At 52.1% G+C, this 25,028-nt stretch overlaps 10 protein-coding genes across 10 annotated transcripts; 4 read left to right on the top strand and 6 right to left on the bottom strand.

Annotated features, from left to right (window-relative positions):
• Positions 1-1,333: 1,333 nt before the first annotated feature.
• VTN77DRAFT_5010 (uncharacterized protein) lies at positions 1,334-3,121 on the top strand (the record flags this gene model as incomplete). Its single annotated transcript, XM_069421134.1, has 1 exon — positions 1,334-3,121. One exon carries the CDS (start codon positions 1,334-1,336, stop codon positions 3,119-3,121), a length of 1,788 nt encoding a protein of 595 aa, XP_069277192.1.
• Positions 3,122-3,751: 630 nt separating this feature from the next.
• Positions 3,752-4,588, bottom strand: VTN77DRAFT_5009 (uncharacterized protein; the record flags this gene model as incomplete). The annotated part of the gene is made up of 3 exons (XM_069421132.1): positions 3,752-3,783; positions 3,929-4,244; positions 4,343-4,588. The coding sequence occupies 3 exons, from the start codon at positions 4,586-4,588 to the stop codon at positions 3,752-3,754; spliced, it is 594 nt and encodes a 197-aa protein (XP_069277191.1).
• A 719-nt stretch (positions 4,589-5,307) lies between these two features.
• Positions 5,308-6,283, bottom strand: VTN77DRAFT_5008 (60S ribosomal protein uL14; the record flags this gene model as incomplete). Its single annotated transcript, XM_069421131.1, has 5 exons — positions 5,308-5,340; positions 5,395-5,472; positions 5,633-5,879; positions 6,022-6,072; positions 6,270-6,283. 5 exons carry the CDS (start codon positions 6,281-6,283, stop codon positions 5,308-5,310), a joined length of 423 nt encoding a protein of 140 aa, XP_069277190.1.
• Positions 6,284-6,918: 635 nt separating this feature from the next.
• VTN77DRAFT_5007 (uncharacterized protein) lies at positions 6,919-9,112 on the bottom strand (the record flags this gene model as incomplete). The annotated part of the gene is made up of 4 exons (XM_069421130.1): positions 6,919-7,899; positions 7,947-8,488; positions 8,547-8,847; positions 8,918-9,112. 4 exons carry the CDS (start codon positions 9,110-9,112, stop codon positions 6,919-6,921), a joined length of 2,019 nt encoding a protein of 672 aa, XP_069277189.1.
• Positions 9,113-9,736: 624 nt separating this feature from the next.
• On the top strand, positions 9,737-10,998 carry VTN77DRAFT_5006 (uncharacterized protein; the record flags this gene model as incomplete). Its single annotated transcript, XM_069421129.1, has 4 exons — positions 9,737-9,805; positions 9,944-10,197; positions 10,254-10,789; positions 10,850-10,998. 4 exons carry the CDS (start codon positions 9,737-9,739, stop codon positions 10,996-10,998), a joined length of 1,008 nt encoding a protein of 335 aa, XP_069277188.1.
• Positions 10,999-12,270: 1,272 nt separating this feature from the next.
• Positions 12,271-13,969, bottom strand: VTN77DRAFT_5005 (uncharacterized protein; the record flags this gene model as incomplete). The annotated part of the gene is made up of 2 exons (XM_069421128.1): positions 12,271-12,855; positions 12,914-13,969. The coding sequence occupies 2 exons, from the start codon at positions 13,967-13,969 to the stop codon at positions 12,271-12,273; spliced, it is 1,641 nt and encodes a 546-aa protein (XP_069277187.1).
• A 562-nt stretch (positions 13,970-14,531) lies between these two features.
• VTN77DRAFT_5004 (uncharacterized protein) lies at positions 14,532-15,398 on the top strand (the record flags this gene model as incomplete). The annotated part of the gene is made up of 1 exon (XM_069421127.1): positions 14,532-15,398. One exon carries the CDS (start codon positions 14,532-14,534, stop codon positions 15,396-15,398), a length of 867 nt encoding a protein of 288 aa, XP_069277186.1.
• A 294-nt stretch (positions 15,399-15,692) lies between these two features.
• VTN77DRAFT_5003 (uncharacterized protein) lies at positions 15,693-17,367 on the bottom strand (the record flags this gene model as incomplete). The annotated part of the gene is made up of 4 exons (XM_069421126.1): positions 15,693-16,058; positions 16,152-16,489; positions 16,542-16,872; positions 17,068-17,367. 4 exons carry the CDS (start codon positions 17,365-17,367, stop codon positions 15,693-15,695), a joined length of 1,335 nt encoding a protein of 444 aa, XP_069277185.1.
• An 875-nt stretch (positions 17,368-18,242) lies between these two features.
• Positions 18,243-20,560, bottom strand: VTN77DRAFT_5002 (uncharacterized protein; the record flags this gene model as incomplete). The annotated part of the gene is made up of 5 exons (XM_069421125.1): positions 18,243-18,706; positions 18,761-18,896; positions 18,961-19,342; positions 19,401-19,838; positions 19,893-20,560. 5 exons carry the CDS (start codon positions 20,558-20,560, stop codon positions 18,243-18,245), a joined length of 2,088 nt encoding a protein of 695 aa, XP_069277184.1.
• Positions 20,561-21,461: 901 nt separating this feature from the next.
• Positions 21,462-24,715, top strand: VTN77DRAFT_5001 (uncharacterized protein; the record flags this gene model as incomplete). The annotated part of the gene is made up of 2 exons (XM_069421124.1): positions 21,462-21,613; positions 21,703-24,715. 2 exons carry the CDS (start codon positions 21,462-21,464, stop codon positions 24,713-24,715), a joined length of 3,165 nt encoding a protein of 1,054 aa, XP_069277183.1.
• Between the last annotated feature and the right edge of the window lie 313 nt (positions 24,716-25,028).

The following is a 25,028-nucleotide window of genomic DNA, read 5'->3' as shown; positions in this document are numbered from 1 at the left end:
TATTATTATTATTATTATTATTATTATTATTATTATTATTATTATTATTATTATTATTATTATTATTATTATTATTGTACTTTTTTGTCAGCAAGCCATCAGATAACTAATGCAACCTTGTTTTCTTTCTAATACCGGTTTTTCCCTTCCTTCCTTCCTTCCTTCCTTCCTTTTTTTCTTTCTTTCTTCTTTCTTTGTAAGTAAAAATCCCTAGGTATCATCTTACCTATCTAGTCAATAGTTGTATATAGGCCGAAAAAAAAGCAGCTGAGCCCACGCGAGCACACTTCCGTCTCTATTATAACATAGGTACTACCTAGCCATAGTATACTAGTCATATCCTCCAGCGCGAAACGCAGTTTCTACACAAGTTTTTCAGGGCAGGCTCGAGTTCATGGGTCATGGGCACGGAGTTATATAAATCCATGTGCATGTCACATCATGTCATTACCTAAATACCAATACCAATAGGTAGGTAGGTATGTTAGGTAGGTATGTTAGGTAGGTAGGTAATTAAGTAATAGTAATGAACAAAGTCTCCTGGCTTTCTTGACGGGTCGATTCAGCTCTCTTGTATGTATGTATGTACTCCGTACTCTCTGATACTCCCTTAGTGCCCACGTACTCTGTCTAGATACCTACTACCTACCTACCCACCTAAGTAGGTAATAATGGTGTAATATTAGCCTTAAGTACCTACCTAGGTAGGTGTGTACATACAGTAGGTGTGGTTGCATACGCCACAAATCCATCAAATAGGACAGACATCATCATACCTTTCTCTCAACAATAATATTAACAATAATGAATAATAATGACCGTTCAACAACTTTGTAACAGTTAGGTACATACCTAACTTAGGCTTCAGATAGTTACATTATGTACTGTACCTACCTAGTAGGGTTGTAGTTAAGGTTAGAACTGCCCACCCGGCCCGTCGATTTACGAGTAAGTTGATGTTGTCTGTCGCTGGTTCCGATTGGCCAGTTGCTAAGCTTGATAGTATGAACCGCCAATAGCTGGCTTGTGAATTATTAATGGTGAACTACTACTTACTAAGGGTTATAACTACTACCTATCTAGGTATATTCTCAGGATAATTATATCCTTGGATATTTGTGTATATTTGTATATATCATATGGTTGATACCCTTCATTTCTCATTTGTTGCTGTGATGAATCAGATACTAATTGCTGCACGGTGGATCTGACTCTTTTTTTGAGGGTATAACATTGGAGCTCTTAACTTCATGAGTTGCTCATAGATTTCCCTTATAATCATTCTCGGGCCCTTCTTCTTCTTTTCAATATATACGACATACGAACCACGCCAATGAGTGCAGCTACAAAAGGCCCCTCGCAGAGTAACATGTCACAGTCCATGTCAGAAAAACTCTCCAGAACAGTCCACTATCTCTTTGAAGAATTCCAAGATCGACGCAACGAACGCCATCAACATGCAGCTAGCTGCTCCCACTGCGTGGACACGGACACAGACTGGATCGACGAGATGGACACCTGGGGCCAGCTGGAAGCATTAAGGAAGCTGCTTTGCCAGCGACCTCCTGTTCCCCCGCTGCCGGTGGACGTCTTGGAAGATATCGACAAGGTCATCCAGCATCAGAATAGCCATGTCTTTCTGACTTCCTCAAGGGGAATTCCTCCCTATGCGACCATCTCCCGAGGCAGGTCGTCTTCGCCATCGTCGCAGCCGATCAACCTCCTGCTCTGGAAAGGGGACATCACCACCTTGACGGACGTCACGGCCATCGTCAACGCCGCTAATTCCCAGTTGCTGGGATGCTTCCGGCCCGAACACCGCTGCATCGACAATGTCATCCATTCCGCTGCCGGTCCGCGGTTGCGTAACGAGTGCTACTCCCTCATGCGTGCGCAGGGCCATCCAGAGCCCGTCGGCTCGGTCAAGGTTACGCCGGGGTTCAATCTGCCTGCTCAGTGGGTTCTGCATACTGTAGGCCCTCAAGTGGATGCCAGCAAACAACAGGTGCCGGACGCCGCGCAGCAGCAGGAGTTGGCGGCTTGTTATGTAGCCTGTCTCGAGGCCGCCGAGAAGCTGCCTCCTCTGCCTGATGGACGCAAAGTCGTCGCGTTCTGCTGTATTTCCACGGGTGTGTTTGCGTTCCCGGCTGCGCTCGCGGCTGACATTGCGGTGGAAACGGTGGTGACGTGGTGCAGGACACACCCGGAGACGACTTTGACGGATATCATCTTTGACGTTTTTCTCGAGAGGGATCGAGAGCTGTATGAGAAGTTGACGAAGATAGCAACAGTAGACGACATTGATATCAGTCTGTGCCATCAGGAAATATCAGAGCCATCTATCATCTCCCTCGAGAACACACCAGCCACCGCCAAAGCGCGAAAATGGCTCCAACAAGCAGACTACCTGATCATCAGCGCCGGCGCCGGACTCTCCGCCGCCATCGGCCTCGATTACACCTCCCCCGAGCTCTTCCGCAAACACTTCCCTGCCTTCCTATCCCTGGGCCTCCGCCGGCTATACGACGCCTTCGGGTTCGACGCCTGGGACCCCCCGCAGCAGGAATGGGGGTACCACTTCACGCGGCTGGCGCTGGTGCGGTCGTGGCCGCCCTCACGCCTCTACGCGCGGCTGCTGCGCCTGGTGAACAATCGCTTTGGCACGCAGCGGTATTTCGTGCGCACGTCCAACGCCGACGGACAGTTTGTCGCGAACGGGTTTGAAGCAGACCGCGTCGCGACGCCCCAGGGCCAGTACCGCTACTTGCAGTGCCTGTCGAAATGCCGCCGCGACGCCGTCTTCCTCGCCGATCCGTTCATCGATGCCGCGCTGCCGGCGATCGACCCGCAGACGCAGGTCCTGCGGGATGCGTCCAAAATCCCTTACTGCGCGTACTGCGGCGACCAGCTGACGGTTTGCGTCCGTGGAGGGGACTATTTCAACCCGGAGCCCTTTCAGGATCAAGAGCGGAAGTGGGCTGCTTTTCTGAGGCAGGTCAAGCAGGATGGCTCCTCGAGAACAGTGATTCTGGAGCTGGGCGTCGGGATGAATACGCCCGGTGTCCTGCGGTGGCCGAATGAGGAGCTGGTGGAGGAGTATCCTGATGCCGCTTCAGATTGATCCGCGCGGGGATTGGGGCGGCGGGGAGTGCGCCGTGGGAGTTGGAGGAGCAGGATCTAGCTGTTGGGATTGTGGGGGATTTGAATGGGGTAGTTCCTGCTCTCGTTCCGTAGAAGTATACAGATGTGTATATAGATAGATATAGATATATTTGGACCGGTAAATACGGATTGATGGTGACCTACGTCAACCAACTATGATCTGTCAATCAAGCATTTTTTTTTAAACCAAAAAACTAGTATCTGTAAAAGCATAGATCTATTTTGTTGTGTTTGAGGGTCTTCGCACTCCACTATTTCACTCTCTGTAGACTTGTCTTCTGAATCGCCATACTCGTCCTCTGATTACCTCGCTAATTTCGCTAACCTAACATATGCTTTCTTTCAAGGGATACTTTATTATATACGTATACACACGACATCAGTCTGCTCCAGCACAGGCAGCGAAGCTAGACCAATCACCCACGTCAAGTCGCGCGAGTCCATCACCACTCGCTCGTTCATAAAGCTTTGCGCGAGCTCACGGTGGCACTGTCCACCTACTCAGAAGGGCAGGTGAGAGAGTTCTCGTAGATTTATTTTCCCGCATAGGTATTTTCTCGAGAGCTTTGATATCGATGTTGATTCATCTTCAGCCGATCTTGGCGTTGGAGAAGTCCATTTCTGGAAGAAGAGAATAATAAGTTAGCCAGGATTCACTGAATCGACCATCTCTTCAAGAAGGAAGAAAGAAGAAGAAGAAGAAAACGACAAACACAAGACCTCCTTTCCTTTGCTCCGCAAAAGAAAAGGCAACAGGGCAACTAACCAGGATGCTGCTCCTGAAACTTCTTCAAAATCTCCATCTTCCGCTGCTCATCGCTCGTCAACCCGCCCATCTCCTTCTGCCGCTGGTCATACATCATTTTCTCGACCATGGCGCGCGTCTCGCCGTCCAGGTCGCTGAGCGACGACGCCTCGGGCGTGATCTTCGTCACGTCAATCTTTGGCGCCGTCGTTACGATGTGCGGCCACCATTCCATCTTGTTGACTTTGTCAAGGTGGATAGACACCTCCTTGCCGGTGGGCGTGGTTTCGAGGGTCCAGGTGGATTCGTCGGCGTGGATGGGGTGGGGGAATTCTCCCTGTCGTTCATCATTCATCAGTGTTGTGTTCGCTTGCAGCAAAGGGTATGTATGTGCAGATAGATGGGTATGTATAGATGTCTGGATGTCTGGCATACATCAATAATCGGCTCCTGCCCCTTCACCCCAACCCTGATCTTCGTCTTCGTGAGCAACACATCCAGATCCTTCCCCTTCACCGTCGCGGGAACAGGCACCGTCACGTCCGCGTCCTTGATGGTCTGCGTCCATTTGTAGGGTAGTTTGGCCTGCTCGGCGTCTTCCTTCGCCTTGCGCTCCCTCTCCTCTTGTTCGCGCTTGGCGATCTCTTCGCGGCTAGGGCCGGAGTCGTCGATGTCTGCCATGGTAGCTTTTCTGTCTGTCTATACGGGGTTGGATGTCTGTGTCGGTCTTTTTCTTTTGGTTGATCGTATGCGACTTGAAGGACAAACTCGATGAATGAAATGCGCTTTCCTCGTATACAGTGCTGATTTATATCTGGCGCACGGTATTAAATTGTAGGAATTTAGAAAAGTGCGTGATTTGGCGGGACAGAGTATACAGAGTACTGATTTGAAGCAAATTGCATCTTAGTGGATGATACGATTCGAGTAGCTTCTGTTCAAGCTCCTGGTGGGGGTTCCGCGGGGGCTCTGGACAATCATGACGCCAGAAGCTTGGCTAGAACTGTCTGCCTTATTATTCAGGCTGAAATTCCATAATGCACGAACTACACCTTTTACTGAAATACTGCGTGCATACAATTCAAAAATATATTCAAAATTATCGTCATGTCATTTTTTTATTGTTGAGGTCCTTCCTCCCTCTTTTGCCGGCTGCCTCGCCGGTTCGTTCCAAGGAGTAAAGACAAGACTACCTACTGGAGGTATTGTATTGTTCACATACAGCATGTGGATGCTAGCGTTCGGAACGTGGTCTGCTTTGCATCGCCATTTTATAACATTTTCCCAGTGCCAGAGAAATAGAAAATTGAAAATTGCGCAGAAAAACAAGGACTCCCCAACCGATTGATCCCGCCTGGTATCGCATTCAAGTTCCTCTCTAGTTTTCTCTTTTTCTCAATTTACATGACGACACCGGAGTTGGAGGCAATACGCTGGAAGTACCTATCAGCGGCATGTTCGTCAAACTCGGAATGGAATCAACTCACCGGCCACAGCTCAGCAGCCTCCTTTCCGACGGGACCAGTGATGGCAGAGCCCTTCATTTCACCCTTGGCGTTGACAATCTAATTCAGATTGTTAGCAATACTCCTAGGTAACTTGACCATGACCATGGTGCTGGGATCGATTCAATCGTCTCGTCTCCGAGACATCAACACGAATCTTGGCAGTCCAAGATCCCAGGTCTGGCCAAAAGAAAAGACACCAACGAAACGTTCTACTTACCACACCAGCATTGTCCTCAAAGTACAGGTAGATACCATCCGGTCGTCGCCACGGCTTGCTCTGACGGACAACAACAGCCGGCATGACCTTCTTTCGCAGCTCGGGCTTGCCCTTCTTGACGGTGGCCATGACCATGTCACCCACACCCGCAGCCGGCAGACGGTTCAGGCGCGCACCGATGCCCTTGACGGAGATGATGTACAGGTTGCGAGCACCGGAGTTGTCGCAGCAGTTCATCACGGCGCCGCTAGGAGGAGTCAGCCAGAGGTCCTTTATCTTATCTTCAATCCCTTTTCACGCGAAAATCCCCGCTCTTGAACATGCCCAATCCACCATTTTCACAGCTCAATCTGCTCGTAGGAAGGGAAGATGGGAAGGCGTCAACGTACACAGGCAGACCGAGAGTCATCTTGAGCTTGTTGCCGGCGGCACCGCCACGACTGTAGAAAATAAAAATGTCAGCTTCGAATATTCCTCAAACCCGTTTTCTTCGAACAAATTCATCCAATTCATTCATTCTTCAGTATTCCTCCACAAACGAATCCACCAAGCACATCACACGTCCTGCACAACTTCGTGCTCCCTCTGCCCACAACCGCACCCGACTTCGCACATCCAGGGAAAACAACGGACTCACCCTCTCTTCGACATTTTGGCAAGCTGTCACTAGACGGACTTCGGATGCTGGAGGAGAAAGGATGGGAGGGAGAAAGGTCGAAAGGGGGGATCTGGTCTGGCGACGTCGAGGACTCTGTTCTCGCAGCGGGTCGGAATTTCCAGCGTGCTGTGCTCGATCTCGCTTAGTGTGTTAGTGAGGAGCGAGAGTGCAAAATCTTGGCGGGCCGACGCTATTGGCTGGCGGGTACGGGTGGTCACGGTACATGCCCTAACACTAGTCTCGTTTGGGACAAGCCGGTTGGCAGCGATCCATCGACATACGGAGTACAACTACATGTACAGCGAGTCAGCGACAACTTTGGCTCTGGAGAGAAGCTGTCATCCTGTCATCCCAAGCTATATGATATTGGAGATACAACTAGAATATTGTGCAAGACTGATCTAGACGCCCAGCTCAACGTTCGATGTTCGATGCTCAATGATACAAATGTAAACAAGAATACAGCAAAGAGAAAACAATGAAAACAATCGCAAGCTTCCATCAAAAGAATGGAGCAAAATGGAGCAAAACATCAAACCCCTCCTAAACCAACAGAAAATGCAACAACCAGAAAACACCATGCCAGTCATGATCCCTTGCGCCAAAAACAGAGAAGAGCAGGAAAGCATTATAATTCTTCTTCAGTTTTCGCCGTCTCCTTCGCTTCAGAGGCCTCTTCTTTTTCCGGTTGTTCCTCTGCCTTCACCTCTGCCTCAGCTGCCGCTGGCGCTGCCTCCGTCTCTTTGGGCTCTTCGACGGTAGGTTCGCCAGCTCCCTCTGCGGGCGCCTCCGTAGGCTGAGGAGCCTCTGTCGCAGGTGAGACGGATCGTTCTGCAGGAGCAGGTTGTTCCGTAGTAGCAGGTTCCTGAGGGGGCGACGCGGGAGGCGTCTTCTCCTGTGCTGCGCTCTCAGCCGCAGCAGGTTGCTCCGGCTCTTGCGGCGCCGCGCCCGCGTCTTCCATGTCGACATCCTCAGTCAACACCGACGTCATGGGAGATGAGGCCACCTGCGCTGGCCCTTCCGGAGCTGCTTCCTTGCTCTCAGCGGCGGTATCTTCGTCGGGCTTCGGAGACGGTTTGGCCTCAGAGGGCGCCGGATGCTCTTCCGTTGTAGCTGCTTCTTCCGCCTTATCCACGTGGCCATCGGCCGTCACGTCCATGTCCTCATCAGGTACCGAGGAGGCATCCCTAGGAGTTACAATTCCACTCTCCAGCCCCGAATCCGCAACATCGAGGTGCCGGTAATTGGCATGGTTGCGTCGTTTGGCCGCACCCGGTTGGCGGCGGATACCGTTGGCAGCGTTCATCTCTTCATCCTCGCTGTCACTCAACTCTCCAGTCTTCTCGATGTACTGGTCGAAACGGCGCTTGGTGTAACGCTTGTCCTTATTCTCGTCCTCATCCAGGTCGTCCAGGATCGCATCAGCCTCGTCGTCCATGCCTGCCACCAATGGCTCGCGAGGCACGTCGGTCATTTGGACGGAGGGCGCGAAGGCCGTGCGCTTGAGGTTTTCAATCACCTGGCTGCGAATTTTATCGAGGTATTCCTTAGTATTGGCGTTGTCCATATTGGATGGACGAACGTCGAGCTCGTAGTCCGGGGAGAAGTACTATCATAATTAGCAAGACCTCGAAGCAGAAAAGGGGGAAGACTTACTTCGTAGTAGTCGTTATAAGGGAGTTGAGGTCCCAGTAGCTCGCCTACCAGAATACCAGTCTCGAAAGCCCATGTGCGGGCGACGTTGCGCATTGTATAACCACCTCCACCCACAACGAGGGTAGGCAAGCCGAAGCTCTTCACGAAGTTGACGCAGTTGGCGTGGCCTCTCATGCTGAGGTTGAAGCATCCCAAGCGGTCGCCCGACAAACTGTCACCACCACACTGGAGAACAACGGCCTCTGGCCGGTACCACTCCATGACGGCCTTGATGACAGGCTCAAAGATACTCTTGTAGGAGATATCGTCGATACCATCGCGGAGGGGGAAATTGACCGCATAGTATTTTCCTTGGCCCACACCAATGTCGCGGAGTTCGCCGGTTCCGGGGAAGTACTCTCCGTACTTGTGGAAAGAGACAGTCATGACACGGTCCGTGGTGTAGAATGCCTCCTCGACGCCATCACCATGATGGACATCAATATCGACATAGAGGACGCGTTGCTTGAATCGCAGCAGCTCCAAGATACCAAGGACGATATCTACAGGCTGTCAGTGTGATGTCGGGCGTCAGCGCACTGGGTGCAAAATCCCACTCACCATTTACATAGCAGAAACCACTAGCCTCGCTCTTCTTTGCATGGTGCAGACCGCCCGCCCAGTTGATCGCGATGTCGCACTTGTTGCGGTTGAGGCGCGCAGCACCCTCCATACTGCCTCCAGCGCTGATGCCACAGAACTCAAACAGCCCATCGAACACAGGGCAGTCATCTCCGACATTATACTTGCTCTGCTCCTTGGCGAACTGGTCCATATTGTCTGGCGTCACTTTCGATAGGAAATCGATGTATTCATCAGTGTGAAACTGCGTCATCTCGAATTTGGATGCAGGTTTCGCGCGCTGAGAATAGGCCATCAGTAACCATTCCAGACTGACACAAAGGCCCGCAAAGACAGAACGGAGGTCTTACATAAATCTCCATCTTCTTGTACAGTCCGTAGTTCATCACCAGGCTGTGGGCCATCCTGATGCGGTGCGGCTTCATAGGATGGCCCGAGACGTAGGCATAGTTACCTACATCGGAGTCGTAGAAGTAGGCGACCTTCTTGTTGCGATCCGAAGTGACATTCAGGTTGATCGAGTCGAACGTCGTTACCCCGGCCATGGCTGCGGTAGTTTGAATCGCGAATTGCGAGAGAGTACCTTGGGAAGGGAGAAAGTAGTCGACGACTACCGACTAGACTATAGAACAAAAGCAAAACCCACGGAGAGGTGGAGAGACGGGAAGCAAGTCAGAAAGGAAGAGGGCGGCTCATGAAGAGGAGGGTTGAAATATCGATTCGTGTTCACTATATCGCAGACTCAGGACAAGATCCCCCGTGCCAGAATGAGCAGACAGCACCCAGGGCGGCGATTGATGAAGGAGAATGCTGGAGGGGAGAGAAAGCTTCCAATTATACCGACGGGGGAGGAGGAAAGGCGGCAGGGCCGATGGACGAATGGCAGCGCGAGGAGCTCCGATGGACGCCAAGCACAGCAAGTGATCGCCCCAGCAAACCGCAGGCAGGTTACCATCACATCACATCCACCTGCCGACCGTCCCTGTGTCCCTCTATCTTCACATAATATTTAAATCTACACGTCGAGCGCTTTGTTGTCTTTTACTTCGAGGAAGCCAGATCGTGTTGACGCCTGCAGCCTCGTCGCGACTTCTCGAGCTTCCTCCACAGGAAGCCGTGCTCGACCTCCACATCCACCTTTACCTTCATACTTATAGATTCCTCTCAATATGGAGCGCTTTAACCGGATGCTCCAGGCTGCCCAGGGCATGGGCATGGGTAGCGCCGCTGCCGGTGCTGTAAGTTTGTCGTCACCCTTGAAATCTGCACGTGGCACCGAGTTGGACAGGGACACCTGTTCCTGACGGTCTCTGCCTGAAGAGAAAATGAAAAAGCGCAAGTAAAAAAGTATGGCGTTCTGATGAAATGGCTTACAGGATAGCCCAAACCTGATCGACAACTCCGAAACCGTTCACATCTCGTCGCTAGCCTTGCTGAAGATGTTGAGGCATGGTCGAGCAGGTGTCCCTATGGAAGTCATGGGTCTGATGCTGGGTGACTTTGTTGACGAGTATACGGTGCGAGTGGTGGATGTTTTCGCCATGCCGCAGAGCGGTACGGGCGTTAGTGTTGAGGCCGTCGATCCCGTCTTCCAGACCAAGATGATGGAGATGCTGCGACAAACAGGACGGTAGGGACATACTTGCTGCTACTGCTACTATGTATACTGACTGTTCTGCTTTCCAGACAAGAAACTGTCGTGGGTTGGTACCATTCGCACCCTGGTTTCGGCTGCTGGCTTTCATCCGTCGATATCAACACCCAGCAATCCTTCGAACAGCTTACTCCCCGCGCTGTTGCGGTCGTCGTCGATCCTATCCAGTCCGTCAAGGGTAAAGTGGTCATCGATGCGTTCCGCCTGATTGCCCCGCAGACTGTGGTCATGGGCCAGGAGCCTCGACAGACGACGTCCAATCTGGGGCATCTGAACAAGCCGTCGATCCAGGCGCTGATCCACGGCCTGAACCGGCACTACTACAGCATTGCGATCAACTACCGGAAGACGGGGCTGGAGGAGAACATGCTGATGAACCTGCACAAACACGTGTGGACGGAGGCGCTGCAGATGAATGATTTCCGCGAGGACGCACAGCGCAACGTGGAACGCATGAAGCGCCTCGTCGAGCTGGCAGAGGGTTATGAGAAGCGAGTCAAGGAGGAAACGGAGTTGACCAAGGAGCAGCTCAAGACCCGATATGTGGGCAAGGTCGATCCGAAGAAGCGTGAGTCACCCTGAGCTAGATGCATGCGTAATTCTCGATGCTGATGTGATTCCTCTACAGACATCCAAGACGTCAGCCAGGAGCTTATCGAGGACAACATCGTCGCCCTGTCAAGACAGATGATTGACAAGGAATCGTCTGTCGCCCGGGTACCAAACACGAAGGGGACCGAGAACGGCACCCACATGGACGTTGATGAAGAGCTATAGCAGTAGAACCATAGATGTGTGGAATGATTAACACGTAAACGACTGTTTATCTTTTTTTTTCCCGTCTCATCCAATGAATACTATCGTATCGACATGGTTTTCTTTCCTGTCCTGTAATAATTGTGTACGTAGGTAGGTAGGTATGATATGGCAGGGTAGAGAAGAAAGATCATCATCATCAAAACAAGTATCCATCCATCTCTCTCTCTATCTATCTATTTATTCAATAAGAATGAATGACTGAATGAGTGAGTGGGTGAGTAATGAACAAATGAATGAATGAATGCCCTATCGAGTCCCTTAAAAAGTACCGAGCAGAACAAAAAACAAAAAAAAAAGCAATCTACATTATAGAGTAATAAACGCGAGCCTTGCATTGCATGCAGATGTCGCTTCGCTCGACTGGTTTTTCTAAATAGAAAATACCTGTTCTACCTGTTCTACTCTGTTTACTGTATGCCAATGCCAGGAAGGAGGGACTTTTTGCCCACGCACCAGGGGCCTACCTAGCTACCTACTATTTAATGATTAATATAACATAATATAAATATTTTTTCTCACCTACTTTTTTTTTCACGAGCGGGTTTCCTGCCTATATTCATATTCCTGGCCATGATAATAAATAAGCCTTGTAATATATATAAAGAAAGAAGGAAAGAAAGGTGATGACTATTTATTTATTTATTTATTTTTATTTTTTTTTTAATTCAGTCTATTATCGTATCGCTCACACACTCATACATCCACTCACTCACTTGCACATTGCTCACTGACTCACTCGCTCGCTAATTTTTACCTATTGTACAGTTCAATTCAATTCAATTCTGCTGCCACAGCCACACTGCCACTGCTACCGTGGAAGCAAACACATAAAGACGGGATAAAAGAAGACGGGGACCCCAAAATAAAAGGACAAACAATAACGAGTCTAAGGTAGTACGTTCAACAACCTAACCGAGACCAAGATCCCCCCCTGAATGCAACCAGTCAGTCAGTCAGTCAGTCATGAAGTCATAAGTCAGTGCCAATGACAATGACGACGAAGACGGCCGGGAAAAGAAACGACGGTAAAAAAAAATGTGAAGTAGAAGACATAATTAGTGAAGAAGAACAATTTTCATCATGGGTGATTGGATTCATTCCAGATCAGAGTCAGAGTGGGACTTTTTTAAACTCAAAAAACAACTCCGCCAGCTGGAACTGAATCCAGAGAAAAGACGACAAGACAAGAGAGGAGAGGATCGGAACGACATTACGACAGCTTACTGCCGCCTACTTCGAGGACGTCACGCCAAAGAAGCTCGTCAAGCTCCCCTTCATATTCTTCATCTGCTCCTGGCGTGCCTTCTCCTCTTCGGCCGCCATCTCGGCCAGCCACTTCTCGCCGTTCTCGCGGATCTCCTTCTCCATCAGCTGGTAGTTCTTCTGGCCCCGCTCGCGGATCTGGTCCCAGAGCATCTTGCCCTGTTCCAGCCCTTCGGCGGCCGATTGTTCGCCGTCCAGCGTGCGCGGTTTCAGGCCGAGCAGCGACGCCAGTGCGCCGACGCCTCGACGGGGTCGGCGCGCCTGTTCCTCTGCTAGCTGCTTCTGGAACTTCTCGCGCATGATCTTCTCGCGGCGCGCGAACTCCTCAGGGATGTTCGTTCCCTCGAAGGACTTGAGGACCGGGCGCACGTCCTCGATACCCATTCCGGCAACATACTCCAGGAATGGGATCAATGCCACCAGAGTCTTGTCCTTGGGGTCACCCTTCCACTTGGGAAGGATGATGGCGTTCTCCGGCTGTTCCCGGGCGTGAGCTTCCACGGTGTCGATGAGGATGACTTTGGAGAGGTCTCGGTTCAAGTAAGATAGATCCTAGGAAATGTTAGAACAGTTGACGAAGGAAAAAAAATTGGGTTGAAGCTCCACCCACCTTAACGTACTCCCCGTCCTTGTACTTTGTTGCTTCTCGGAACAGAGGCCATCTGATAATGCGGTAAGGGTCGAGTTTCCGCAGGACCTGGTCGGCCATCATGCTAGGCACACTAGTAAACAGGACGAGCTCGTAGTACTGGTTGAGATAGCGCAGGAAATAGTCCACACCAGGGCGCTTCGCGACACGCCATCCGTGCTCCCTCGTCCACTCGCTGTGGACGAGCAGGTCCTCCAAACTCAGCACCAAGGTGTACGGCTGTCTCATGTTGGGATCCTCGTCCGGGAGGAGCTTCTCGAACGCAGGGTCTTTGTAGTATTTCGTGATATCGTTCAGACGAGCCTTGATGCGGTTGTAGAACAGACCCAGGCCCCATCCCGACGGGGCATCGGGGTGCTTCTTGGCCTCCTCTTCCGAATCCCAATTGCGACCCAGGTATATGGTCCCAGCGATACCGCCCAGCAGGAACAGCACATACGCCATGTTGGCCAGCCGTGCTCGCCGGCGGTCCAGAGAGGATTCGTAGGCGTCCTTGGGCATGTCACCGCCGGCACTAGGATCTTCATAGTCTTCGGCGCGGGACGGGTCTTCCGTCAGATTCAGCGACGTAGGACCACGTTTCTTGCGGGCTGCTTCTAGCTCTGCCGCCAGCGTGGACGGAATGCCCTGTGTGAGATCGGGAAGAGGCTTCTGCGGCGGTTGAGTCTCGGCAGCATCTTTGCTTGGAGCGGCGGCGTCGAACTCGGCTTCATGGGGGGAATAGTCCCGCTGCGACGGTTCACTCTTGTCACCAGCCTCAACGCCCGTTGACTGAGGAGGCGTGTTCTTTGTAGACTCGGCAAACTCGGCCTCGTGCGGAGAATAGTCCTTGCTCTCTGACGAGGACTCGGACTGCTCTGACTTGGGCGACTTGGACGAGCCCGGCAGCTTGTATGGCACCTTTGGCTTATTACTTTTGGCGTAGCATCGCGGATGCTGGGCGGCGGTGATGGATAAGCGGACGGCGGAGGGAACAGGCCGGGCCCTCACCAGAGGCAGGATGGCACGGCTAAGCATGATGGCTGGATGCAATCAGGCAATCATGCCAGCTGAGGAGGATAGCGAAGAACCGGCTCCAGATGAGGGAGCCAGCAAGGTTTGTCTTGTCTTGAGTCTTGCGTGGTTAGCTGGCTGTCCTATAAAAAAAATCGGGATGGAAGAGAAAGCTCTCTTGCGGCGTCACAGTAACTCCGGCGGCGAACACGTGCCAAGCGCGCATCCCGCAGTAGAAAAAGCGGCCGTTATACCTTCTGTCCGTTTCTTTCTCTCTTCTTCTTTTCTCTCCAGAAAGTTGATTGATTCCAACCCAGACAGAAGTTTGACCCAACACTCTGCTCTCCCATGGATGCCGGGTTGTATTAGCTGGGGAGACCAATGAAGCTGAATATTGATGATCTATTGTCATTATTCGCTTTCAGTCCCGCCCCCAAGAGCGGCAGCGAGGCCACCTGTGAGCTGTGCAGCCCCGTTAGCGAGGATATATCAGTACCCTGTTAAATATAATTATGGAATGCAATTGATATCTTCTCATTTTCGCTTCTTTGACTGAACGTATCCATAGAAAAGAAGAAAAAAAAACATGACTAGCTCTCTCGAAGAAGCCTTGGAGAAGGTCACCCTTCGCGACTCCGAGGAAGAGGAAGAGGAAGAGGAAGAAGAGGAGGAGCAGGACATCACGCCCTTCCGATTCTTCGATCTCCCCTCAGAGATCCGTCTGAAGATCTACTCTCTGGTGCTCTTCGGGTCGCGACGAAAGGCAGCCGCAGCAGGCAACGTCGGCGCCTCGTCCAAGAACAAGCCCCTCGCGCCACTTTCGCAGCGGCTCTCGCTCTTCCTCGCGTCGCGCCGCATCCACGACGAGGCCACACAGCTCTTCTACTCTGTCCAGACCTTCCGCGTGTTCCCCATCCAGGACTACTCGCGGCTGCCCACGCTCGCCAGCCTGGCCCCCCGCTACCGGCCGCTGATCACGACGGTGGAGTTGATCCTGGGATCCAGCTGGACGGCGCCGCCCAAGTCGTGGCGCGTCACCAGCCGCCTGGGCCTGCAGCAGATGGTGCGCGTGCGGACGCTGAAGGTGTTCGTGCAGTGCGACCCTTCGCACCCGGTCTTCGAGGGGTTCCGCATCTCCAGCGACTTCTACACGGGGTTTGCGGGAAACCTCCTCCACCAGATCCTGCAGCAGCTGCCGAATCTGGTGCAAGTCGAGTTCGACGCCTGGCCGTCGGTGCAGAAGAAGGGGCCGCTGATGACCCGGCTGCTGTCTGAAGTGCGGGCAGCAGGGAAGAAGATCTTCTGGGGGCCGGAGAGGGGGTGGTCTGATGATGATGATGACGATGATGATTACGATAGTAATGATATCGGCAACCACCACAGTGTAACCAGTCACCAGTCTTTGGATGACCAGCGTCCTGACACCGTCTTATTGCCGCCGATGAATGCTTAGGACGGCATGATCAATGACTGCTACTTATCACGCACTGTGTCATGGATTTGTATGAAATTTGTATTATTGTATGTACTGTATATTAGTCTCTGAGAATATAATATCTGGCAGAAATGGCAATGTATCTATCTACCAGTATCCATTTACCCAATGTCAAACTCCTGCTCATCTTTTTATATACGTGCGGTATATGCAGTATGCAGATCCAAGTAAATCCTCGCAATTGCGCACGGAAATTATCTCTATTCCTATCTAGATGCCAATGCATTACTATTACCTAGCTCTATATTATACTTAAACATACCCCCCGCTAACCTTATGATCCACCAACGGCTTTCCAGCCTTCTTATTCTCCATCAACTCCCTCAGCGCAGCAACCAGCTTCGCCGCCGCCGCAGGCGAGTTCTGATGATGGAAGACCAGCCTGCCACTGGGGAATAGCGTCAGACCATACTTCTTGCCGTACTCGACGAAGGCTGCCGCGGGGATGCCGTCCTTTGCCAGATCGAGCACGATCATGTTCGTCTGTACGGGGAGTGCGATCGTATAGCCTAGCTCGCGGAGCGAGGCGGCGGTTTGTCGCGCCAGGGCGTGGACTTGTGGCAGTCGAGGAATGGTGTGTTCGAGTGCGGCTAGGGCGGCGGCGGCCATCATTCCGGGCTAGAAGATGTTAGCATGGCTTATGCATCCTCGACTTCTGTATAAAAGAATATTTATTGAAAAGGCAGGTAAGAAGTTGAAGAAGGCACCTACCTGTCTCGTCCCCCCTCCAAACATCTTCCGGAAATACTTCGCCCGCTGGATGAACTTCTTCGAGCCAACGATGATACTGCCCATGGGCGCGCCCAGTCCCTTGGACAGGCAGATGCTGATACTGTCAAAGCAGGCACAATACTCCTTCAGGTCGACGCCCTCAGCGGCAACGGCGTCAAATAGCCGCGCGCCGTCCAGATGCATGGCGATGGGCTTCTCGCCCTCCGAGACGGGGAAATTGCGCACGAATTCGGAGATCTCCTTGGCGTCTTTCAGCGGGAGGATCGTCCCGCTGAGGGTGTTCTCTAGCGAGACGACTCGGGTCGGTGGGAAGAGGACTGCGCATGTCAATATCATTGATACTCAGATATAGGTACTGGTGTCACTCACCGTTCCCGTCTGGAATGATATGCTTCTTCACATCCTCCACCGTCAAATGAATCCCATTGCTGGGATGGACCTGCGTGACGGACGCCTGCGACATAACGGGGAGCGCACCGGACTCCCAGCAGTGAACGTGGGCACGATAGTCGAGCAGCACCGTATGCGGTGGCTGCACCAGATGCGTGCGCAGACAGATTTGATTGCCCATGGTGCCGGACAGCACCCACAGTGCGGCCTCCTTGCCGGTCAACTCGGCCATCCGGTCTTGGAGGCGGTTGACGGATTCATCCCCGGACTCGTCATAGAGATCATCCTGGAAGGACGCGTCGATAATAGCCTGGTTCGACGTCAGCAGGTTTTCAAACTGGACCAATCGGGGTCTCTTCTTATGGTTTGTATAAACACAACATCCTTCGTATAGTAGCATTACCGCAGAGAAAAGAAAAAAAAACAAGAAACAAAACAAAAAAAAAGGAAGGACTTCGCAAATAGAAAATCAATGCCGGTCAACTGGCGCAAGGTACTAACATACCTGCATCATCCCCTCCGTCGGCACCGTCACCGTATCCGATCGAAAATCATGCTCAACCCGCCTCTGAGCATCGCGCAGCTTCTGCGTCGTGGTATATCTGCATGTCGTCGGTGCCGATGTCTCCTCTTCTGTTGTTGTCGTCGTGTTCTGTCCATTACTATTAAGATTATCAAGATTATTATGATTCTGACTGCTCTCCTCCTCTGTACCGTTGCTGGTATGACCATTCAAAGACGCGAGTGGCACAGTCTTCGTCACGACTGGCGGTGGCGGTGGTAGGTCACTGATGCTAGGAGCCATGGTGATCTAAAACGTATGACAAGAAGAGGAGGGTAAATGGGATTAAGCCAAGTAATTTCCGTCTCTCGGAAGAAAGAAAAACGACGTCAAATCGTCGAGCTCTGTTATGTGTTTCTCGTTCCTAGCAGAAAATATCTTATCATCCCAATCTCGAGTATGACGCCTTCTTTGGGGTGCGTGAGGGACCAATAGAGTAATGGCCTAGGCTAGAAATGATTCTAGCTTACTAAGGGAGGAGGAAAATATCAACGTCAGTGGAGCAATGAGGAGTCTGGCCCGAACCCAGTTATGACATTTGAGGGAAAACAAATAAATGAAATCTCCCAAGGAAGCAGACAGAGAAACGGAAAGGAGATATTAAGGGCTGAGTCATCCAATGTTTGTCTGGCTTGTTTCTCCTTCTTTTTCTTTTTTTTTCCCCTTTTAATTGCTCCATCCACTAACATTTCTCTTCCTTTCGATTGCACGCATTTCGCCTCCGGTTGCCACATGACTTCACCAGAAATTTTCCTGCTGGTTTCGTGGTCGAGTGGATCGTAACGGCCGGCTCGGGCACCTTTCGGGAATTGGGCGGTGGGTCGGGGAACGCGTGGAACTGCCGATGGAAGCCGAGACCAGCCACACACCAGTCGAGTCACATTCACCATCCAGGGGGATTCCCATGCAGTATTCCGTCAAGTCGAGATGAGTTTCCCTCGGAATTCTGTATGCGACGCTCGTGTAACCACACCGGCCGGGAAAAGTGCAAGAAGTGCGGAGAACCCGCCATGCAGGGAAATCGATTCCTGTTTTGGACATGCATTCGAGCCATGTGATGGCGGTGTGGGTGTAACTGTAAGGGACATGGGGTTGAACCCACGGGTCTCAGTGCCGCCTCACGTAAAGTTGACGTCCTGAAATCCGGAGACGTCCCAGATCCCCGTCATGTCAAACGGGAAGCCGTCCATGGTGCCAAACGTTCCCGATATAGACATCATATCGTCGACGATGTCGTTGTGAGTCTGGGTCTCCGGCAAACCCATAGCCGCAGGGGTCAGAGTGAGATTATTATTGTTATTATTATCATCCACGGCGCTTCCGTTGTTAAAGTTCTCGTCTTGGTTACCGCCGCTTGCGCCGCCCATAGTACTGCTAATCTCCGGATGTCTGCTCAGGATGCGTTCGCAATGGTCGAGGCACATGTCGGCCACGTCCCAGTCCTCTTCTTCCCTGACTCGTCGCAGGATCGAGCGGAGAATATCAACATTCGCCAGACATGACCGGGCAACTTCTGGATCGGTCGTCTCTAAGGCGCACCGGACAAGTAAGGTGGCAGTCGATGTGAGGTGAAACGCGCTGTCTAAGACAATCGTAAGTTTTCCAAACAAAAACATAAAGGAAGGACAGCACGTACAGGGCAACCAGAATTCCCGAAAATGGACATTCTGTAACGACGACATAAATTGGACGATTTCTTCCGCCGCTTTTCGGCATTCGGTTTGAAAATATCGGCGAGCCTCGGGATTTTCAGTGTCCGAATTGTTTACTTCCTGTTCATAGATTAGCCGTTGAACGCTATAAATGTAGAATGGAGAAAGCCTGCGAGTATCTCACATGTAATTCCACACGGCACACTAGCATCTTAACGGCAAGGAACGCCAGGTGTAAGCTGCTAGACCCACTGACAGAAGCCTCGGGAGTCTGCGAAGGCGACCTCAGGAACTCCGGCAATGAATCTTCCCACGTATCAAGTTCTGTTCGGATATGCCTCAGCTTTTTCGACGTTTCTCTGGCGGATCTTGGTTGAAGCTGATAGACTAGCGGCAGCAGCTCCCCCAAGATCTCCGTCAACCGGCAGAGTGCAATATGACAGTGTGCAGCGCGGATATGCTGGGTCGTGGGCCGAGGCTGGGTCACCAGCACTTCCACACTCGGCAAGGGAACATCGTATTGGTTTTTGGCGATTTGAGGAGGGACTCCATGCCCAAAACTACCCCTGGAGACGATGTCAGTCAATGGACACACTTAGGAGGTGACGCTAGAGCACAACATACCAGCGATCATGGATCACGACCCCCCACCACAGACGGATCCGCTGCTTTTTCTCTTGGAGAGAGATCTTCCAGTTGCTAGGATCTCGATTCAAGCCAAGACAATGAGAAAGAGACACCAGCCGGCCACAGCTGATGGCATTTCCCGTCATTGAAAAGATAGGTCGTCCCGTGAGATCAACTAACGCAGCACTCAGGGTTGACAGTCCCGGAGCAGAAAACTCTTCATGGAGGGCGGCCACAGTCAAGTTAATCGCATATCGAACGTCAGGTTTGGGATGGCGAGCAAGCTTGGGAGTGTGCTTCCAGTAGACCAAGGACATTGCATAGACTTGACATAGCAAGGTAGTGGGAGGATCGTCACTCTTCCCGGAGATGTAGGCCTCCCAAAAGGCTTGACCATCAAAGATAGGGAACGCGACATTGAACCGGTCCAAAAACCTTATAGGAAGAGATTAGAGATGTCAATGGCAGAGGAAGGGGACTTCCACGTACAATTTGACGAGATCATGTCGGAAGGGGCCCAGAATCTGCTCCAGAATTTCTTTCTGGGTCTCCCCCGGAGGACTTCCCATGCGGACGCCCTGCCGGCGTCTGGACACCGTAGTGTAGAGAATCGGTTTCCGCGGGTCATTCGAGTAGACTTTGTATGGCTTCTTCCCTGTCTCTGCCGATTTGCTGGACCTCTCCGCAGGCATATACTTCTCGATCACCTGCGCATCCTCCGCTGCCACGGGCCCAACAATGAGCACCGATTCATTCTGAGGATCCTCGAGCTTGCGGCGTTTCTGGTCGTCTTCCCGACTGTCTCGGTGCCTATGTAACGAGGGCGAGCTGTGCCCCTTGTCCGACAACGAATCTGCCGAATCTTCAATGGATGTCGAAACCAACTCTGACACTCGTCTGCGCTTTTGGCCTGTGAGAGGCTGTGACCCAGGCGATCGTTTCACATCTGGATCGACCAAAGAGGACTCTGGGGGTGGATCCTCCTGATAATGGCAATCGGCACCCTGGACCCGGCACAGCAGACAGGATTGGCCCGGGATGTCGACAGTGCATCGCGACTTCCGCTTCCTACAGAGATCGCAGGCCCTCACCTTGTGCGATCGGTAGGGTCGAGAGCCAGCATTGATCACCCCCGTGTGAGGTCGTGAGGCAGGCATCGGGGTGGGCATCGTGCACTACACCAGGCGCATTTTATGCTCACGAGATCATGCACAGTCAGAACAATCGGTGAGAATCGGGTCAAGCAACAACCAGTGTCCAGTGCTCCTCTGCCGAAGGGATACGACACAATCAATTCCTCCCGTCAGCCTCCATGCCGCTCTGGACGGTCTCTCTGTCTGTCTTCGCCCTCGACCTCCGTTCTTTTCACATGCTGCATTTTGAGCTCTCCGCTGTAGAAAGATGATCGGAGACAAGGTTCATCCGAGTGATTGCGGGGAATGATGAGTCATCTCTTAGTCAGCATTCTGGTCTATTGGACACGTGTCTGGGCGCCAAGACGCTTATCAGCTGGCGATCAGCTGGTCCCTCAAGCACTCTAACGTTAATGTCACGCTTCTGTTCTATTTTAGGAACAGATACAACGCTGCCATTCCATGCCAGGTCGCCCATGGCCGGCCCCCAAAGCAAACGCAAAGTGTCAATTATTGCATTACACCCACCCATCTCACTTGCTGTCCACTTATTTACGCCGATGCTGACTCTTCTGCATAGCTGTCGCTGCTTATTCCGAAGAGCAAATCAGCATTGGGACTTTCTGGACTGAAACAAACCTTACCCCGCATCCGATCCTCCTCCTATCACCCGCCCTACGCGAGATGAAACCCTGTTTCATGTGTGCAGAATAGACGTGTGCAGACACATCCACGGCCAGAGCTTGTGGGCAGATACAACCTCTACGGGCTGTTACGAGTCGCACTTCTCCGCGTGTCAGGATCTTGCGGAGCAGACGACCCCTCGGTGTCACCATGCATGGCTCTGGAAGCCGTCCTGGCTGCGCGTGTCAGAATCGAAAAGCATCTGGCTTGTAGCGGATGTCAATAACTGCGGCCTACCAGGATGGATCAGGATGCCCGCCGTTCTATGTCAGGACACGAGGACGACGTGGTAAACGCAACAGGATCGGTTTATATGGAGAACGGCTCGCCTGAGAGAGAGGCAGAGCAAGAGAATTCTCCCTTCCACCGTTTGCCTGCCAAAGTTATCGAGCAGTGAGTGATTGTGGAACCAGTGGAGTTGCCGTGCACTTGGCTTCTGCTTGGCTACCCTTGGCTCTCTCCAACTGATTTTGACTTGATAGAATTCTATATGCCGTGGATGCGAATACATTCGCGTCCCTAGCTGTTTTGAACCGACAATGGAGGCGAGTATCGGACACTCCGGAGCTCTACGCCCACCATATATCTCGATGTCCTCTGTTCTCAGTGACGCGAGACGTGATCGCCGGTCCCCTGCGGCCAGAGGACTTCCCTCAACTGAAAAGGAAATTCGCTCGAGAGATCCGACGAAACGCGTTTGAAGTGTTCCTTCGACCCGCCAAAACACTAGTCACCCTGATATCGACTTCGGCCGGCTCCTCCACCGCACTTCCACAGGGTGAGGCTCTGAAGTTTTCCTTCTCCCCAAATGGACAGACCCTGCTCTGTCTAAGCTCGTCCAGAATCTTCGTCCTCGATGTCGCATCGCCTCGGATTACGGTGATGCATGAATTGAAGACTCTGAGAGTGCCTTTGGCTGCGACGGTTCTCGATGATGGCAAACTTCTTGCCGTCGTCTCGTCCAGGCTCCAGGTGAATATTTACCATCTTTCTAGGGAAGAGGCGCAGCATGTTCAGGCCCTCACGCTGAACGACGTCCCTCGAGCCCTTACTCTGTCCCCAACCGGAAGTATTCTTGCCGTCGCATATGATGGAAGTATCGAGGTATATGCCTTGGGAGAGAACACCTTCGCGACGCCGCGAAGAGCGGTCCGTTGTATCGGAGTTGATACCCTCTCATTCACCTCCGATGGCACCATGCTGCTCGGATCATCCATGGACCCCTCCAGGGCGGGGGTCGTCACGATTACGGCCCCCTTTCCCACAGATTCGGCGGTGGATGTTGGTTCAAGTAATGCACAGAGTCAGATTTGGACAACCCAGATACTTTTCCCTGAAATCATTTCGGGTTACAGTCATGTATCCCTGTTTCCGGGTCATATGGGAGACGAGGACAATTGGATTGTGGGATTTGATAACGAGATTAAAGCATTCCGAGCGGTTCGAGTAAACGATGCGAAAACAGGGGCTACGTTCTTCATTGGACCGGCACCTAACGATGGGTTAGAGGAACCACAACCGGCTCTTAGTCCAGCAGTGGACTCCAATGGGGAACTTGTTGCTTTGGCATTCCAAGGTCGTGGAGTTTGGTTGTACGGGCTGCCTGATCACATCGATCTCACCCCATTGGAAGCGAATGGGACTGTCGGCGTGAACGGCACTCGGATCTTCATGCAGGCTTCGCCTGATCCCCCCTCTGAAGATTCGGATGGGACCAACATTCGCCGACTGCAGAGGACGATTAATCAGCCAAGCCTACTAATTCGCGGTCATAAAGTGGCCGACATTCCCGGGCTCACGGCAGCTCGTTGGATTGGGCAACGCCCCTCCGCTGAGAGCAATAATAGTCCAGGCCGTCATAGGCTGGTCGCCGTGGCCCCAGGTGGTGTCACCTTCTCGTCCTTGGGAGTTGAGGCCATTCCGGTCGATGGCGGAAGGATCTTCATTTTTGACTTTGAGAGATCGCCAAAGGACGGCGAGACTGTGGAGTTAACTCTCGAGTTGGGAGAAGCCGAACCTAAAGTTCTGAGAGAGCAGAACGCGAACCTCGAACAAGAAGTGGAGCTGGAGAGAAGGAGAACGCAGTTACGCCGCGGTGTCGTCGGCTCGCCGCGCAATAATGTTTGGGATAGGCCAGGAAGCCTTTCTCGTCAATCCTTTCCTGTTGCCAGGAGCAGCTCGCAGAAACTGGCGCACAGCAGCCAACGGGGGAGTCGTTCCCAGGCAAGTTCGCCCACGCAGGCGGAGTTTGGAGACCTCACACTGTTTCTCGATGGTCCTTACAGCAATACCGCGCCGCGGTCGCGAGATACGCTACATCGTGCGGCTACAGCTGCGGCAGCTAGTCGGAGGAATCAGCCTCAGTATCGCGCGCAGGAGAACTCAAGCCAAATCGAAGGGCAGATTCCCCATGAAAGCGATGCAGATAACTGGGTTCCTCCGCCTCCTCCGTATACTCGAGATGCGGATGAGCCTCTGCCTGAGCATATCAGGCGACTCCTTCTTCCGACCATGACGGAACCGCCTGGAACGGTCATGGACGTGCCTGTTGAAATTCGGAGGGCCCAAACGACTGTTTATGACACGGGAGGAGAAGAGAGTGAGCGACACCGGAGTCGTCTTGAACGGATAGGCTCCATCCGTAGATCTAGGCTCCTCAGAAGGCGGAGTACCAGAGAGCCGAATGCTGGGGATCTTGCTCCAGCCAGACGTATGAGCCTGTGGCGGGGACGAGAATCAATCTTTACCACGTCTCAACCTGGAACGCCAAGAGTTGGGGAACTGATTCAACCACTGAATTCCCCCGTTCCTCCAGTTCCTCCAGTCCCTTCAATTCCTCCGGTGCCTCCAGTGCCTTCAGTTCCTCCAGTTCCTCCAGTTCCTCAAGTTCCCCCTGTTCCCCCTGTTCCCGCAGTTCAACACCCTGAGACCTACCCGCAAGCTCCGTCTATCCCTGCTGATACCCTTACGACTCAATCAACTGGTCCTCGAAGGAGGCAATCACAATTCCGCTCTTCACTTTTCAGTGCCGGCTTTCTGCATCGGACAAGGAGTCAAGCTGGCTGGCAGGATCATCCAACGGCGCAAGAACCTCAGCATGTTTCCCGGGTTGATGGAAACCAATCGAGAGCGAGTCGTTACATGTTCTCTCAATCCACACCACACCTCCCCCTGGGAGAGTCGATGGTCCACCGCATGGACACCATCCACAGTTCCGAATACCGCCCTGGAGGCGCAGGTGGTGTCTACCGGTCTCGTTCTCGGTCAGAGGACATCCAATCGCCCATCAGATTGACTCAAGAGAATATTCAGAGCCTGCAGCAGGCGGACGCGGGTCAGGGGATGTTTGCGCGACCTAACCCGGAGGAGCTCCGTAATTGGCAGCACCCGGACGCAGCAGAGTCAGATGAGTGGCGGGCGCGCATCGAGCAGTGGAATCTGCATACTATCAACGAGACACAGAAGAAAAACCGCAGCAAATGCTCGGTTATGTGACCGTATAAAAAAGACAGACTTTCACAATTTTCTTTTCTCTCTCTCTCTCTCACTTTTTTTTTTTACTTTTTCCCCTATCTACAGTACGTCCATTTTCGGCTGATCATGATCCATACACGTTATTTATTTCATTTTATTCTTTCAATATGTTTGTATATATACCCCTATCCATATCGATTCATGTCGTGAATGTGAAGTCCAGACAACGCGCTACTACAACTTACAAGGCCGGCAATGACATTTTTGTATAATAATAAGATACTACTACCTATGCCATAGTAACCATACCTACCATACTATTCCATTACCCTTA

Source organism: Rasamsonia byssochlamydoides, assembly GCF_041956645.1.
Source record: "Rasamsonia byssochlamydoides strain NRRL 3658 unplaced genomic scaffold VTN77scaffold_36, whole genome shotgun sequence".
In the NCBI taxonomy this organism is placed as follows: domain Eukaryota; kingdom Fungi; phylum Ascomycota; class Eurotiomycetes; order Eurotiales; family Trichocomaceae; genus Rasamsonia; species Rasamsonia byssochlamydoides.
The sequence above is the reverse complement of the archived record's forward strand: the minus strand, read 5'-3'. Positions and strand labels throughout refer to the sequence as shown.